The sequence below is a fragment of the Esox lucius genome, chromosome 3 (assembly GCF_011004845.1).
Source record: "Esox lucius isolate fEsoLuc1 chromosome 3, fEsoLuc1.pri, whole genome shotgun sequence".
Classification (NCBI taxonomy): Eukaryota; Metazoa; Chordata; class Actinopteri; order Esociformes; family Esocidae; genus Esox; species Esox lucius.
In genome coordinates, this window is record NC_047571.1 from 6,304,370 (window position 1) to 6,321,416 (window position 17,047).

The 17,047-nt window shown below is 41.5% G+C and overlaps 1 protein-coding gene across 1 annotated transcript in view; it reads right to left on the reverse strand.

Moving 5' to 3' along the window:
- The window catches only part of LOC105018391 (brefeldin A-inhibited guanine nucleotide-exchange protein 1), a 32,764-nt gene extending 16,333 nt beyond the window's left edge, over positions 1 to 16,431 (reverse strand). The window contains exons 1-8 of the mRNA XM_010883770.5: positions 16,123 to 16,431; positions 7,761 to 7,791; positions 6,540 to 6,696; positions 5,977 to 6,123; positions 5,634 to 5,813; positions 3,965 to 4,469; positions 401 to 517; positions 30 to 226 (exon numbers count right to left, since the gene is read on the reverse strand). Of these exons, the coding sequence (XP_010882072.2) occupies positions 30 to 226; positions 401 to 517; positions 3,965 to 4,469; positions 5,634 to 5,813; positions 5,977 to 6,123; positions 6,540 to 6,696; positions 7,761 to 7,791; positions 16,123 to 16,243 (1,455 nt within the window). The 5' untranslated portion in view covers positions 16,244 to 16,431. The remainder of the gene's footprint in view (positions 1 to 29; positions 227 to 400; positions 518 to 3,964; positions 4,470 to 5,633; positions 5,814 to 5,976; positions 6,124 to 6,539; positions 6,697 to 7,760; positions 7,792 to 16,122) is intronic.
- Positions 16,432 to 17,047: the final 616 nt, after the last annotated feature.

A 17,047-nucleotide genomic window follows, 5' to 3' on the forward strand; every position in this document is an offset into this window, starting at 1 on the left:
CAGTGTAGTAGAGCAGTATGGGTAGTCACCTGAGTGTCGTTGGAAGAGAGTGAGAGCCGGTCGTCGGTCAGGGAGGGCGTGAAGCCCGTGGATATGGGCGTCCCAGGGATGCCGTTGGCATGGACGTTCTCGGTGTCGCTGCCCAGCCCACCCTCCTCTTCCAGCACCACTGGGACCGGCGTATCATCTATGCTCTCTGTAGTGCTGCACACACTCTCCCTGCATTCTGCACAGACACAAGCACACTTCAGCGAAAACAGAGCTAGACTCTTTTTTTAGAGGGGTTACAAAAACTATCCTTGGCTTCTATTGCGATACAACATAAGGTCCAACAATGACTCTAATCTGTTACAGGCAGGAAGAAATGTAAGTAGAAGAGGTGAAGAAAATGGCCCATTACCTCCAACCACTGTGTTGACAACTTCCTGCAGTATGGTTTGGACAACCTCCTGAGTTTCCTCCTCATAGTCAACTGAAACTTCCTCACCAGGCCCTTCAGCATCATGCTGGGACAAACCTAGAGAGTTGGGAATATGCTTACTTTCTGTAGTCAGATTAGCATGGATTGAGGTCCAGCGCAATTATTTTAAAAGCATCATTTACAGGAAAATGTCCTGGGGATTGAAAGGAAATAACAGTTTAATTGATCCCACTGCCACTGTTACCACGCTACAGCTACAAAACACATTAAACTGCCATGGTCTCAGAAGACCAGTTCATTACGAATACCAATAAAGGACCTCTGCTTTAGTTTTAACTGTCTGGGATCAGAAATCTAGATTAGACGCCATATTGAGACAATGCACCATACCAGGGCCATAAGTACAGGACCATAAACGGAATAGGGTGACATGTGGGAGGTTGCCCTTGACTTCGGCTGAAAGCTTTATTACCACATTCCCTCAACAGAACAGCTGACCTCAGACACATGGATTCACACACAAGGATGCTAGGCTAGTGATAGAGAAGGTATGTGGGAAGCATGGCTATTCAAATACACTGACTAAGCTTGACGGATTTCCTGAGAGACGTACACATAAAAACATTAGAGAGCAAGAGAAAAAGAGGGGAAGAATGAGAAAAGGCGAGAGGGACAGAGGGAGTCTGGACACCTTAATAAAGCACTGCAATTTTAAAAACAAATATTGAAATACCTATTAAAAAGTGCTTTAAATAGTCGTGTGTCAACTAATGCAGAATTCCATCCATTTCTCCAACATGCTCAGAGGAAAACTACACACAATATATCAAGGGCAGATCTGGCATATCCATTAATAATAATAATAATAAAAAGATTACATCAATTCAATATTTTTGCCCTTAAGTTTTGTAAACTTCTCAAAAACATTCTCACCCTCACCATATGATTATCAAACTATGCAATGCCAACATTTCTGCTACAAATCCCATCATCCAAATGTTCTATAAAACCCGCTAAAGCCTTGGGGTCAGAACATCCAATCGATCACAATAACTCACAGCATAGTCAAAACAAGACTACATTACGCATTGGGAAACACCAACAACAGAAAAGCAAACTGCTGCAGTACCTGACCCTAAACTGACAGTATGGCGCAGCAACTATCTTTAAAACACGCATTTTTGAGAGAAACGCCCACACATACACAGTGCCTTTGTGCCATCAATCTACACACCATAACGCAAAATGATAAAGTGAAGACATGGTTTTCCAACTTCATGCCAATTTATTGAAAAATCGCTTTGGCAGCGATCACAGCTTTGAGTCTTCTTGGGTATGCATCTACCAGCAACGAACACCCAGATTTGGACAGTTTGTTGTATCAGTCTTTGCAGATCCTCTTAACTCTATCAGAATGGATAGGGAGAATATTTCTCGTCATGCTTTCTGAGTCCTTCAGACAGCATGTCATACGCCTTTGATTTAGGTGTGGTTTCAGTCTATCTATTCCACCATGAAGACCAGATTGATGGAATGCTACAGAGACCGTTGTCTTTCTGGTATATACTCCAAATGTCTGTTGAGATATTTTAAAGGTCTGACACGCAGTGTTGACGTGTGGGACCTAACAAAGACAGGCCTTTCTAAATCACATCAAATCAATTGAATCTGCCACAGGTGGACACCAATCAAGTTTTAATGACATCAAACAAATGATGATCAAAGGACAGGAAACAAACAGGAAAGATGCAAGCATAATGATAATGCCGGATAATGCTGGCTTTGCAGTCAAGGGCACTGTATGCTGCTTTGTTTAGAGCTGTAGATTTGCTAGTACCTTCTTTCCCACAAATGACCATACTGCTGGACAGCAGTTGAGAACGGACAAGGCCAGGACCTAAATAAATAAAGCTGATTTGAAACACAAGATTTTTAGAAAAGACACATCTCTGCAAACATTTGAATCACAGGCTCAGTGAGCACTAGGGCTGTCAAAGAATATTCTAAATTCGAATATATTCGAATAGTTTTTAAAAAACGAATTTCGAAGGTGAAAATTAATATTAGAATAAAAAAGAAAAAATGTGGAAAAAGCATTCGCGGTAGCAGAGGTTGTCTGGCTGTCTGCTTTGCGAGTGGGCGACGGTACAGATCCATATGTCCGACACAACTGAAGCGTGGTGTCGCGACGTCATACAGCCATGGTTGATGCTCCACGACCCTGACCAGCAGCTGATTGGATGAACGCGTGATGTGGGTCTGGCTACTTGAGAATTTCAAAAGTGGCATGGCGGCTCGTTGAGAATACGATCTCGTATTTTACAAAAATAGTTCACTGAAACGTGTTTCTGAAAACATTTTAAGCGAGAAATAGGCCATGCAGTTGCTGAATCTGTCTTCATTACAGCTCAACAAAGGTTAGTTTGAAAGATATTTGTCTACTTCTACTGGATACTCTACAACTGTGAAACTTCAATTAATGTTAATATTTGTTTCAATCACTGAATGAAGCCTGCTATATTTGGGACAATAGTCGCAACCTTATATTGCTTGCACAAAACTCTTGATCAGCATTCAAAATGTGTTTATTGTTGTTCATTTTAAACCAATATTGCGCAGAGAGCGTGAGGGCGAGAGATAGAAAGTGCTTGAGCGAGCAGGTGTGAGGTCTGCGGTCTTGGTCATCATTTGATTTACTTGTTTTTGTGTAGGTAATACGTTGTCAAATATGTTTAAACTTAACTACTTGTATAGGTAGTCTATTTATGTCTCTTTGTATTAATTTGTCCTGTTATTGAAGTAATGCGCGTCATTGACAAAAAGCGCATGTGCAACCAGATGTTTGAATAGTTATTTTTTAGTCATTTTTGAGGAATTTTTGAGGAATCCCTAGTGAGCACAGCCTTGCCCACGAGAAGGGCAGGCACGGGAAAACGTGTCCCGGTGGAGGAACAGCTGTGCCGTCAGTGCACCAAAGCAGAACCTGAGATGGAGCTGCATTTCAGGATTTCTTATTATATAAACCCTGTATAAAACAATTAGTGATTTTTTTTTTTTACGTTTCAAAGACTGGTTTCAAAGCTGCGTACTAGCATCCCTTTGTTAAGACAACGGTTTCTCCACAATTTATAGATAATGCATGTAGGATCTCTTTTCTGGTCACATTTCTAAGCTGACATTTTAAGAAGACAGCATTCTTTACAGTTCTCTATTCAATTTGCTAAGTTTTCTTTGATGAATGAAATCTTTGAAGTATTTGTCGAGAAAGTTTTGTCAGTTATTTCATTATTGTACTACTGATTGTCCTGTTGACAATACAGAGACATATTTGACCAAGAATGTTACATTGTAAATTAACATTTATTTCCAAAGAAAACTATTATTAAAGTAATGTTATACAGTAAATTTAAAGGTATCCATCAAAGAACTCTATTATTAGTACTTTGTTATTCCCAAAGTATGCCACGGAAATATGGTAATGTTCCTCTCAGGTCAACAAACCGGTATGAATTGAATTGAGAGAGGAGAAAGACAGAGACGTACCTTTGGCAGCAGCTGCAGTAGCTTGGTCTGCTTCAGTCTGATCGTTCTCAGCGCTGCAGAACACTGAGCCGTTCTCTGCCTCCGGGTCCTCGAGGGCGTTCGGCTCACGCACCCGGGTGGCCTCCCTCCGAGGTAGGTGTGAGGGGGTGCACTGCTCATGTTCAGGTGAGGCGCAGGGCTCCAGGTGAGGGGAAGTAGGGGTCTGTGGCGAGGAGGCGTGCTGCCTGCAAAGAGGAGAGGCAGGGGGTTTCTGATGAGGCGAGGCAGGGGTCTCCTGGTTCTGATGAGGCGAGGCGGGTGTCTCCTGGTCCTGATGAGGCGAGGCGGGGGTCTCCTGGTCCTGATGAGGCGAGGCGGGGGTCTCCTGGTCCTGATGAGGCGAGGCGGGGGTCTCCTGGTTCTGGTGAGGGGACACCGGAGGCTCCTGACTTGACTGGCTGACCGGCGACTGCTGCAGGTGCTGCTGTCTCAGACGCTCCTTCTCCATCTGTCTGGCCTCCTGGAGCTGGAGACACAAGGACACAAACCAATGTTTTTTTCTGTTGATGGTACAAAACAACACCATAGGCCAAACAACTTTTGGACCATGCAAAGTCAAGCCAAGCACATGTCCACTACAACACGGGGCATCATGACATTTTCTATTATGGTATTTCTTGGGTATTCTGACAATAAAAGAAAATGCATCACTATGAACCTGTTTCTTGAACTCATACATGAGAATCAATGCAGCATTCTTGATTACAGACTTAATTTTTGTGCTTTAGTTGACATGATGATACCCATTTGTTTGAACTTAGCTGGCTGCAAGTCAAAGGCCAAGGCATTCAGGGCAGGACAATGCAAACAACACCATTGCAACTTTTTTGAGGGGAAGGCTACACGGCACCTCATCTCCATAGTGCCAGTGATCTTGCACAGGACTGGTTTATCGTCAGATGGGCAGCCAAGCTTATAGGCAGACCAGCAAGTTTTCACTGGACAGAAAACCCTGCATGGCAAAGCTAGCAGAGTGACAAGTCATGCAAAGATGCACACGCAAAACCAGAGTAGAGTCCCAATATCATCAGCCAATATCACATCACCGAGCAGAGTCACACAGCGCACTTCCCTGCTACAACCTTTACCTGACGCGCTTGCTTTCTGGACGACCCAGACCAACTTATCCTGCGATTTGAATGCTAGATATCGTTGAAGGGTTAAAATGAACTTTAAAAATTCAAATCATTAGGATACATCTTATTTTCCAACTGATGTCATAGAAATAGAAGTACTAGACAGGCGGGCACTGCAATTTGACTGGAACTCTCATAGAAACATTCACTTTGTCTGCCAGTCCAATCACCATGGCACAAACTTGAATGAGGATTTCTGTTCTAGTAATTCTGTATATATGCATGTCCCACATATGACTCACAGAGAATGAATGAAGGATAAAGCTAAGAGATAGACAGTGCCTCGTCATATTCTCGATGCCGTTGTCCATTTTATATTTACTCCCCCCTACAACCCTATTAGAGTGCCCCTTGACAATATCGATTATTACTATTTCAGTCATATTAATATTTAAACTCACCGATGTAATTAAAGCACCCGTTTGGCCATATGCACATCGGGACATCATGCCGATAAAGCCATTGGAATGAAACTGAATTGAGCAACGGCTTACCACTTGATTCTCCATGCGGGCGAAGATGACATTGAGCATCTGAGTGAGGGTGGCCTTGGCCGTGGTCTGGTTGATGAGGTTCTTGCTGGCCAGGTAGATGTTGTAGCATGTCCTGACGGCCTGCAGAACCGTGCCCTCGTGGATCTCAATGTGCTGGGAGGTCACCGCTGTCAGCAAGGCCTACCAGGGGGGGCAGCACCCAGAGGAAAATTACTACACTCAAATTGGCTGACCACGGACCCATCACGGCATCGGCGACTTGGAAGGGGACACCCGTTCTGCTCGTTTTATTTCTACGGCGCCAGGAGAAGAGGGGACACAGGGGCGATGGGACAATATATACCTTAATAATCTGCAGCTGAACCCCTTCGTCCGTCTGGGGGCCTTGAAAGCAGCCACAGATGGTCTCAATGATTCGATCGATCAGCCTTTTCCCAGGTGTAGTGTTGTCTGGAGCGTTCCCGGTGAGGTGGCCATAAGCGATGAGTTTCTGGATTGAAGAAAGTGACGTTGAACATGCAATTCAGTGTGTGAGACAACATTTACAATTAAGTCTGTTGAGTTGACCATGTCATTTGCATTTGTTTACTGAAGCCATATCTGTGTGGGGGTGTGTGTGTGTGTGTGGGTTAAGTCTTACTGAACTCATGGGGACCGAATGTCCCAATGAGTGTAGTAAAACCAGAAGAAATTGGACTCATTGGGACCTTTTGCCGGTCCCCATGAGGCAAAAGTCAGGGTTTAGGGTCATACTTTATTGAGGTTAAGGTTATATTAGGGTTAGGTTAAGATTAGGGTTAGTTTTAGGGTTAGGATTAAGGGTTAGGCAAGGGAGCATGCAATTTCTATTTTCTGGTCCCCATGAGGGTAGCTGTACAAACTTGTGTGTGTGTGGAACATACTAACCTGTAAACAATCTAAAGATGTGATAACGATGCGGGGACATTTGGACTGGCAGGCTAATTCGAAAGGCAGGAAATACTTGTCCGCTTCTATGACGGTACCTTTGGACTTGATGGGCGGTAGGGCACAGCAGTCGGACTGGTCATCCCCAGAGGGGGAACTGAGGAAGAAACAAAAGTATCGCAAACCAAATGGTGATCGCTTCAGCTAGATGAAACGAACATTGCGTCATGTTTGTTAGACCATCTGACAGGAGACGTTTGTCCCTGGGAGAGATGTGGCCTCAGCGAGGCCAACGTTCCCCGGTGGAAGTAGCTAGTGCAGGGACACTCCTGAGGTCACGGTAGATATCAGGTGGTTTGTGATTAATTCAGCTAGGCAGCTGGATGTGGATGTACGTTCAGGCTACAGAGAAAGGTTAGTAGCAAGACAGGGCCACATTCTAGTTCTCGACCCATCTCTGAAGAGTGCCCTTTGTACAGATCTTCCAAATTGACAACAGTGGAAACTCCCTAAAGGAAATGCTTCCATCAATCTGGTGCTTTAAATCCATCAGGGGAACTGTACCCTTGACAAGAATGTTGAATTAGCAAATTGGGGTGTCGACCATCGCTGCAAAGATCAGCCTGTTTGTCAACACACTTCAATTAGCCTGGCTACGGAGCAGATTAGCAAGGTCATTTTTTAAATCAACTATGATTGCATATTATGTCAGCCTCCTGTGGCATTCATTTCCCCACAGTGCCTTTTGTTTTACTCCATATATTCAGAGGAGTGGGTTGTTTTTAACCCTCAGGAATAATTCACCACTCAGACTTTTGAGCTGGAGTGATGGTGTCTCAAATGGCAATCAATTTCCTGTATGGACAATCTCATAGTCAGAAAATGACATGTAGATAGCAATTTTCACTTTTAAATATATGCCAAACAAAAACCATTGATTGCAAAATTAAACAAACACACAGCTCTATACACAATGACTATTTTCAACTGTCCAAAAATTAATTTTACAAAAATATTTACTTGAAGAAAATTGCAGAATAATTTGTCAAATCTACCTCAGTTTGTGACTAAACTATATTTTCCTAAAAATCTGCCACTGATATCTACTCTGAATAAACATTAAAAGATGTGCAGAAATTATTAGTGACCCATCGGGCTTGCCAACCAAACAGGTGACTGACTCTGATGGTTTCACACGTACACACAACACTATGAACCTACCTCAGCTTCTTTGTTTCTTCTTTAATTTCCTCTGAAAACAGAAAGAGAGGAATAGTGAATAAATGGGCCATGTAATACTGGCCCTGTTTTACCTATAAAGACACTACTGCCACATGGACAGAATTCAAGGTCAATACATGTTATATGGTAGCAATAGAGAGCTACATTAAATCAAGGCATGGGCACTTTGGCAAATTAGCCCCACGTCCTCTGCAGATCAGGAATATTCCTGCCCTTGACCTTTGCAAAAGATCCTGCAAAATAGAATGCTCCATAAAGATATTGACGACCACAGGCCATTAATTTACAACCCTGTTTCCAAAAAAGTTGGGATGCTTTTGTGCAAATCATTTATCCCTATATTTAATTGAAAATAGCTAATAGATCACATTTCAAAAAGGTTGGGACAGGGACATGTTTACCAATGTATTGCATCACCTTTTCTTTTAACAAAATACATTTTGGGAACTGAGGAGACCAACTGCTGTAGTTTTGAAAATGAAATGCATTCCCATATTTGCTTAATATTGGATTTCAGCTGCTCAACAGTTCTGGGCCTCCTTTGTCATTTCTTCATTTCATAATGAACCAAATATTTTCAATGTGTGACAGGTCTAGACTGCAGGCAAGCCAGTTTAGCATCCAGACTCTTTTACTATGGAGTCATGCTTTTGTAGTTTTGCATTGTCTTGTTGAAATAAGCAAGACCGTCCTTGAAAAATCCTTGTCTGGATGGCAGGATATGTTGCACCGAAACCTGTGTATATTGTTCAGGATTAATGGTGCCTTTACAGATGTGCAAGTCACCCATGCCATGTGCACTAATGCACCCCCATATCATCACGGATGTTGGCTTTTGAACTGTGCGCTGAAATCAAGCTGGGTGGTCCCTTTCCTTTTTAGCCTGGTGAATGCGGCGTCCATGATTTCCAAAAATATTTTTTTAATGTTGATGTGTCAGACAAGAAAACAGGTCTGAAGATCATGGCCATCTAATATTGGCCTTGTCCCTTGTGCGTACAGTGATTTTTCCGGATTCTCTGAATCTATTCATGATATTACAGTGAGGGAAAAAAATGTATCCCCTGCTTATTTTGTATGTTTGGCCACTGACAAAGAAATTATCAGTCTATAATTTTATTGGTAGGTTTATTTGTACAGTGAGAGACAGAATAACAACAAAAAAACGCATGTCAAAAATGTTATAAATTGATTTGCATTTCAATGAGTGAAATAAGTATTTGATCCCCTCTCAATCAGAAAGATTTCTGGCTCCCAGGTGTCTTTTATACAGTTATTGAGCTGAGATTAGGAGCACACTCTTAAAGGGAGTACTCCTAATCTCAGTTTGTAACCTGTATAAAAGACACCTGTCCACAGAAGCAATCAATCAGATTCCAAACTCTCCACCATGGCCAAGCCCAAAGAGCTGTCCAAGGATGTCAGGGACAAGATTGTAGACCTACACAAGGTTGGAATGGGCTACAAGACCATCGCCAAGCAGCTTGGTGAGAAGGTGACAACACTTGGTGCGATTATTCGCAAATGGAAGAAACACAAAAGAACTGTCAATATCCCTCGGTTTGGAGCTCCATGCAAGATCTCCACTCGTGGAGTTGCAATGATCATGAGAACGGTGAGGAATCAGCCCAGAACTACACGGGAGGATCTTGTCAATGATCTCAAGGCAGCTGGGACCATAGTCACCCAGAAACAATTGGTAACACACTACGCCGTGAAGGACTGAAATCCTGCAGCGCCCGCAATGTCCCCCTGCTCAAGAAAGCACATGTACAGGCCCTTCTGAAGTTTGCCAATGAACATCTGAATGATTCAGAGGAGAACTGGGTGAAAGTGTTGTGGTCAGATGAGACCAAAACAGAGTTATTTGGCATCAACTCAACTCACCGTGTTTGGAAGAGGAGGAGGAATGCTGCCTATGACCCCAAGAACACCATCCCCACCGTCAAACATAGAGGTGGAAACATTATGCTTTGGGGGTGTTTTTCTGCTAAGAGGACAAGACACCTTGACCGCATCAAAGGGACTGTGGACGGGCCATGTACCGTCAAAGCTTGGGTGAGAACCTCCTTCCCTCAGCCAGGGCATTGAAAATGGGTTGGGATGGGTAATCCAGCATGACAATTACCCAAAACACATGGCAAAGGCAACAAAGGAGTGGCTCAAGAAAAAGCATTATAATAATAAAAGCAAAATCTAACTAATAAATACAAATGAACTTAACATGAATAACAATACAATATCAATACAGAACCTTTGTATTTTAGAAACTTTTGTTTTTGTCTTTTATTAGCAACAGTGCCAAAGGAAAACAGTGTTGATCATCATGGCTAGATAAATGCCGATTAAATTTAACTTTTCAACTGAAAGAAATACTGTTTCTTTCTAAACAGAGTACCTAGTAAAATAAATGAATGTCTTTCTCACTACTGAAGAATAATATAGTGAATCTAAATTCTATTCAAATGTAATAACTTGACTTTAAGCATGTATACATTGCTCACTCAAACTTGAAGGTTATTGGCCAAGAATACCAGTCTATTCACCATTACAGGCTCGAGACATGACCGTTGGCAATGTTGCCACCGAAAAGCCTCTCTGAAGGGGAACTTATAGCAGGAATGGATAGATACTTGCAGGCAAGCTTGGCGAGATGTGGAAAGCTTACTCTGTGTTTTCCACCATGCAAGTGGATCTTCCTCTTTGTCTATGGAAGGTGTTAGCAGGTAGTTGTTTAATTCTGCTTACACAGCATCCTTGTGGGTCAGGAATCACCATTTGCTGCAGCTCTGCTCTGTTTAAAGAAACATCCCAAGGACTTCTTGGCTTTCTTTGCCTGGGATGTATCAGCAACTTCAGGCTCCACTTCAGTGCTGATGCTTGATGTCTCCTCCTGGCATTCCATCCTTTCTGATGCCAATCGGGCCTTGACTTGGGGCTTGTTGTCTTCACTGATGAAGTCCATCTTGAACCGGGGGTCCAAACAAGAAGCCGCATCTAGCAGCTTCTGAGTAGCTTAATCTCTATATTTCTTGTTGATGTAGTGCAACATCTCAGTTTAAGGTTTTGGTCAAGTCTGTGTCTCCCTCTTGTATTAGCAGCACTGAAGTGTTGAAGAGGTGAAGAACTGGTTTCACATATGAGACACTAACATAGTCTTCTCCTGAGAGTGCATCTGTGAAGTTCAGCAGTGGGCCCACTGACTTACTGACAGATTCCAGGACATCCATATTTTGCAAGGTTAGAATTAGATGCCGTGTCTTCTTGTCCTATGACATGACCTGAGTTACAGCCTTCTGCTCTAGTATCCAGCTGATCATCTTCGGTCTGGAACCCCATCTTGTGTGGCATTCTGATATAAGGGAATGTGAATGTAGATTGAGTTCCTTCTGGGCACTTTTAAAAGGACTTCTGGCCTTCCAGCTGTTAGAGAAGTGACCCACCAGCTTTTTGCAGACACCTGCAGCACGGTCAATGCGTCCATACTTTTTCACTGCATTGTCTAAGGGAAAAAACAAAGACAAAATAAAGTACTTATTATTATCCACATTTTATACATTTACTTTAATAAATTGATCATAAAACTGTTTTGCAAATGATTACACAATTAGTTATTTACAGAAACAATTAGAGTTTCAGCATGCTTTCTTTGTTATATAAAGACCTATAATAAAACACATTCATTCTCATATAACTTACATCTCATGAGTTTAGCACTAACTATTTTACTTAATGATAACCCACAATATAGGGGCATTTAATTCTTGTTTGTTATTGTAAAATAGAATTCGCAATTGGGCATAACTTACCAACTGCAAGATGCAGTCTATGGCCAAAGCACTGCAATCTGGTCCAATTGTTCAGGGCGGCAGTCTTCACCATGTATGCAGCATTATCTGTTGTTATACAGACTAGACGACTCTCTTCTAGGCCCCAATCACCTAAAGATTCTCTCATCCCTGTTGGGATTTTCTTACTTGTATGATCCTCTGGAAAAAAGCATTTAGCAAACAGCGACTTTTCAGGTGGAAGTCCTCATTAATAAAGTGTACGGTCAGACTTATGTAGGGCTCCGTTGTCCGGCTGGACCACAATTCTGTTGTATAATATTACACTTGTGTTTCAACTTGTGCCTTGCATTTCTCGAAATAAGTAATGGCAATTTCAGAAAAATAGTTGCCTGATGACATTAGATACCACTGATCATGTTTTTAAAACCCTCTTTAACCGTGTTAATTGGTACCATGTCTTTGGCGACGTGAAATGTTATTGAATCTGTGATTTCTCTGCTGTTTGGAACCGTTCTCGTATGGTGTAATACTGGCAAAGGCATCCGAAATAGATGCGTGTGGTGCCGCCTTAAATGATCGAACAAATCGGTCGTGTTGCGGCAACAATTGCAAGGCACTCTTGACAAAGTACGTGTTTTTGGTCAGCACCATCCTGTCTGTAGCCGAAATATTTCAATATATTTGACGATGCATTTCTTTTTGCAACGAAATTCTCAATTTCGGTCTTTTTTGCCTGTTCCTCGCTCCTCATTTCGTCAAGCGCAAGCAGAGCCGGCATGTCAACCACGTGCAGCAACGAACTAGGTGTTTAAAATAATAATAAACTGTCTATCCAATAACCCATAAATCTGAGTAAATTACGTTATATCAGACATTTAAAAACATATATATTGTAGACTGATATATGTTTACCTTACTAAATCGCACGTTCAGCAATGTGACTATTGCGGATGCGTACATCGCAATGTCGATGCTGAAACGATGTATCGTGCAGCCCTAGACAAAATCCCTCTTGAGATGTGTGCACAAACCAGGTAGCCAACTACAAGAAACGTCTGACCTCTGTGATTGCCAACAAGGGTTTTGCCACCAAGTACTAAGTCATGTTTTGCAGAGGGGTCGAATACTTATTTCACTCATTAAAATGCAAATCATTTTATAAGATTTTTTACATTCGTTTTTCTGGATTTTGTTGTTGTTATTCTGTCACTCACTGTTCAAATAAACCTACCGTTAAAGATATAGACTGATCATTTATTTGTCAGTAGGCAAACTCTGCAGTTTTACGTTATGAAATGTTATTCTTAAACTGTTGCAGGATTTGCCTGCACATTCTTTCACAGTGGTGAACCCCACTGTCATTTTTTGTATTACACAACTTTTCCAGTCTCTTGTTGCCCCTGTCCCATCTTTTTTTAAACTTGTTGTTGGCATCAAATTCAGTGGTCATATATTTTTCAAGGGACAGCATTTTTCAGTTTCAACATTTGATGTTGTCTTTCTGTTATTTTCAACTGAATATAGGGTTTACATTTTTTACATTGTCACCAACTAGAATGAAGCATAAGGCTGGGTAGTATATGGCCAATAAACCCTAGCTAAGTGATGTTCTTAGGCAACACGCAATGCAACGGGGCGGGAAAAGGTCTTCACCATCTATAAAGAATCACTTACTATTTTAAACCAACACATACAGCCTTGCAAAGGTATTCAGACCCCCATCCAATTCAGTCATATTACTGAATTTGTCAATGCCTATGCCTCAAGAAAAACATCCCTACAGTGAAGTATGGAGGTGGCAGCCTCATGTTGTCAGAATGCTTCTTATCAGCAGCAACTGGGTATTTGGTTAAAATAAAAAAGTGGAATGAGTGGAGTAAAAAATGCAGAGAAATACTGCAAGAGGACCTACTTGAGTCCTCTAAAAAACTGAAGCTTGGGAGGAAAGCTTCCCAGCTGACCAATGTCCTGAATTGAATTCTATTGAAAATCTGTGGCGCCATTTGAAAACTGCTGTCCACAAGTGTCTTCTAACCAAACTTAGCACTCTGACACTGTCTGCAAAGCAGGTAAATGCCAAAAGACAAAGTATTTACTGTGGCCAAAGGTGGCTCTAACAAACAATATTTTTTAAACCTAACAAATATTTCCCAACATCAAACCAATGCCACCACACAAAAAGTGACTACTGATTGTCAAACAACAATAACATGTCAAACAAAACAAAAGGTTAATGTAACATCTGTAATTTAGTAAAATGGCAAGGCGCACACACTTGCACACACGCCCCCGCACATTAAACAGTAGTATAGGGATCACAATTTACACAACAAAAGAACAAAAGCAGAGGCACTACCATCTCAACAGTGTGCCAGACAATCAATACAGAATGAATCCGACTAAACACCCCTAGAGAAAGATTTAACAAGACAAAAAAGCAACCTCACTGTTTTACTACTAAAACCTGCACCGAATGTTACCACATAAATAACCTGGAACACCAGGTAAAGAGGCAGCAGGTGGAAAATATGTCTGTTGTGGCTAATGAAACAATCAGGAGTGGTCCATGGTCAAGCACAAGTCAGTGAACTTGAGGTTGGGATCAAGGTCAACATCCCCTGGGTTTCATCTGGATGGTAGCCAGCAGACCCACGCACTGGAACATGCTTTGACACTGCAGAAACTCTGGGTTATCGGTGTTCATGTGGTGGGTGGTAGTGTACAAAGACCCTTTGTTTAAGTTTGATAAAGCTCTTACTAATCCGTCAGAAAGGGCCAAATCTACATTTCCTTTGGACGAGTGCACTATGTACATGCATTTGTATATTAAGTAAAATTTGAAAATTGTTCAGCAGTCCAAATACTTTTACAGAGCACTGTAAATGCAAATCTAGTATAAATACAACACTTCGAAATTAAGAAGTCACTACCAAACGAGGAGAGGGCAGGAGACAGTTGAAACTCTATAAGCGGACTATGTTTACTCCCTATTACAGGTGTTTCGCACAACATATTCTGGACCACGTCCTAAAACCCACCAGACTGGCTGATTAGCCCAGGCGATCGGGAAATGTCATGTGCAACTAATACACTCATTAGGAATAAAACAGTCATAGCTCTTAACAATTGACATTGCTGTCTGGAATGACCGCTATGGTTTTCATAGCACAGCTGAAAACATGGCCTGTGTATATTGCACGGCCTAATTTTGTCTAATTTATTTGATTAGCAAATAAACAATCAAATACATTTTCTGATTTCCTCAGTATTTAGGTTACTCTTAGAACAGAAACATGAGAACTAAAAAATAAAGAGACAAAAAGCATCTGGCTGACTGAGTGATGTAAATCTGTTCTAGATGCTTACCAAGCTTTGAAGCTAGCACAACCATAGAAATATAATTTCTAGAACGGGTCCGTTCATTACAGACCCACTGTAATGCTGTTTTAGGTCTATTTTTCTAAGGCTGCACAAAAGAGCCAGTTGACATATAATACTCCAGCATTTTCAATATTGTTCTTAACAAAACCACATGCCACTACATATGGTCTTAGCACAACCACTGACTACCTTGAAGGAATAATGAATAAGAGTTTTCTGTGGAGTGTGAAAAGTTGTACCATTTATTGGACCTGATCAGAGATCAGGCAACAGTTTAGACAAGTCAGTGATTTTCTCTCATCCAGTTGATATTGTGATGTAGAGGAGTACCCCACTATTTTGTCAGAACCTGCTGGTGCTGTTCCAAACAGCATCATATTCCCTTTCTGGGGCAATATCGTTTTTACTAGGGTTCATATATAGGGAATAGGGTGGGACACATCCTCGGTCTAGTTATATTTAATGTTGTTCCATTATTCCTGAACAGTCCCATCCACATGATCTCCATAAGCCACGTCAGTCCCCACGTTATTTTTCAACAGGGTGGGACCATATTTTCACTGAAAACATAACTGCAGGTAAAGTGTTTTGAGTATTCGGCCAGTAACCGAATGGTCGCTTGTTAAAAACCACAGTCTAACCATTAAAAAAGAAACATTTCAAAGACCCTTTGTGAAATTGCTTACAAATTCTAGATTAATTGGTTAATGTAAACACTGGAAAATGTATGAATCGGTTTTCGCTGATCAACACAACAAATCATTTAGCGTGTTCGTATCGAAACTAAACAACGGCTGCAGAATGGAACAGGGCAACGACGGGATACTGTTGGCTCATAATGGAGTGGACCTGCCCTCACACCCTCTTCTAGGCTACACCCTAGATGACAACAATATCTACATCATAACAAACTCACAATGATTAACCTTGATTTCGAGGTTTCCTGCCCAGAATCAAATGTAGATTCTGCAGCGATGTTTCTAAGGCTAATTTATAAACATAGCACATTTTGATGCTAGAATGAATTGCAACAATGTAGCTATCCACACTTAATATATTGAGCATTGGAGTCCGTGCCATGCCGGAGCCGATGGGTGCAGCAGCACGATGTTTAGTCTATCATATCATCATGACAACCCAAACTGAAACGTTGTCACAAAAAAACTTACCTAGTGCCACCTCACAGGCTTTGCGCAACTGGGAATGGTGAGCTTTTTTCACCTCCTTATCGACTAAAATCTTCTCCAGTGCTCGGGTTAAAAACATGTTTTTCGTTTTACTCTCAAACATGATGTAATGGAATCGTTGTCAGACCTGCTGTCCCGTGGACAGAATACTGTTCCCGTTGTGTTCTTTTTGAGTAAAACTGAATACTGGAACATTAAGAAAGAAACATCAATTATCCTATATACCAGAAAGGAACTCCCACCGATTTCTATTAGCAACCTGTCAGCGCCATGTTGGAAGGAAGCAACGTCATTCCGTCGCTTACGTCTGAAATTCTTGTTACCAGAACTGCAGGGGTGGGAGCAGCAACTTCTGCACCATTGAACCATGGTCCAGTTTGATCAGCATTCCAGCAAAATGCTTCGATGTACATTTCCGGAAAAAAATATGTATACTATATAATAAAACATGTACACAATTTCCAAATAACCTTTTAAAAACTATTTCCGAAATAAAACCATGACAGATTTGCTATTGAAGTTAAAGTTCCTAATAAAGTATAGGAACAAGTAAATATATTGGGTATCTTTAGCAGTTAAAAAACGTTACATTAATAGTATTTTAATAATAAACCATACTTTGCCACCTTGTGGTTTCTTGAGAACATCTACTTTCTGAGAACCACAGAGCTACAGCGTGTCTGCTTCCCAGTTACCACCAAATAGTGCCCCCTACATTTGACCAGAGCCAGCGGGTTAAAAAGTGTGCATTACTGAGGTATTAGGGTACTACTGACGCAAACCTGGATCATCAGTCATGTGTTTAGCTACCAACAAGGCTCTTTACCATCCTCTCCAAGTAAAGCTGAACATGTGACTCCCAAGATTTTTGTTGCATCAGACAAAAATTGCAATTCAGCACTTTTTA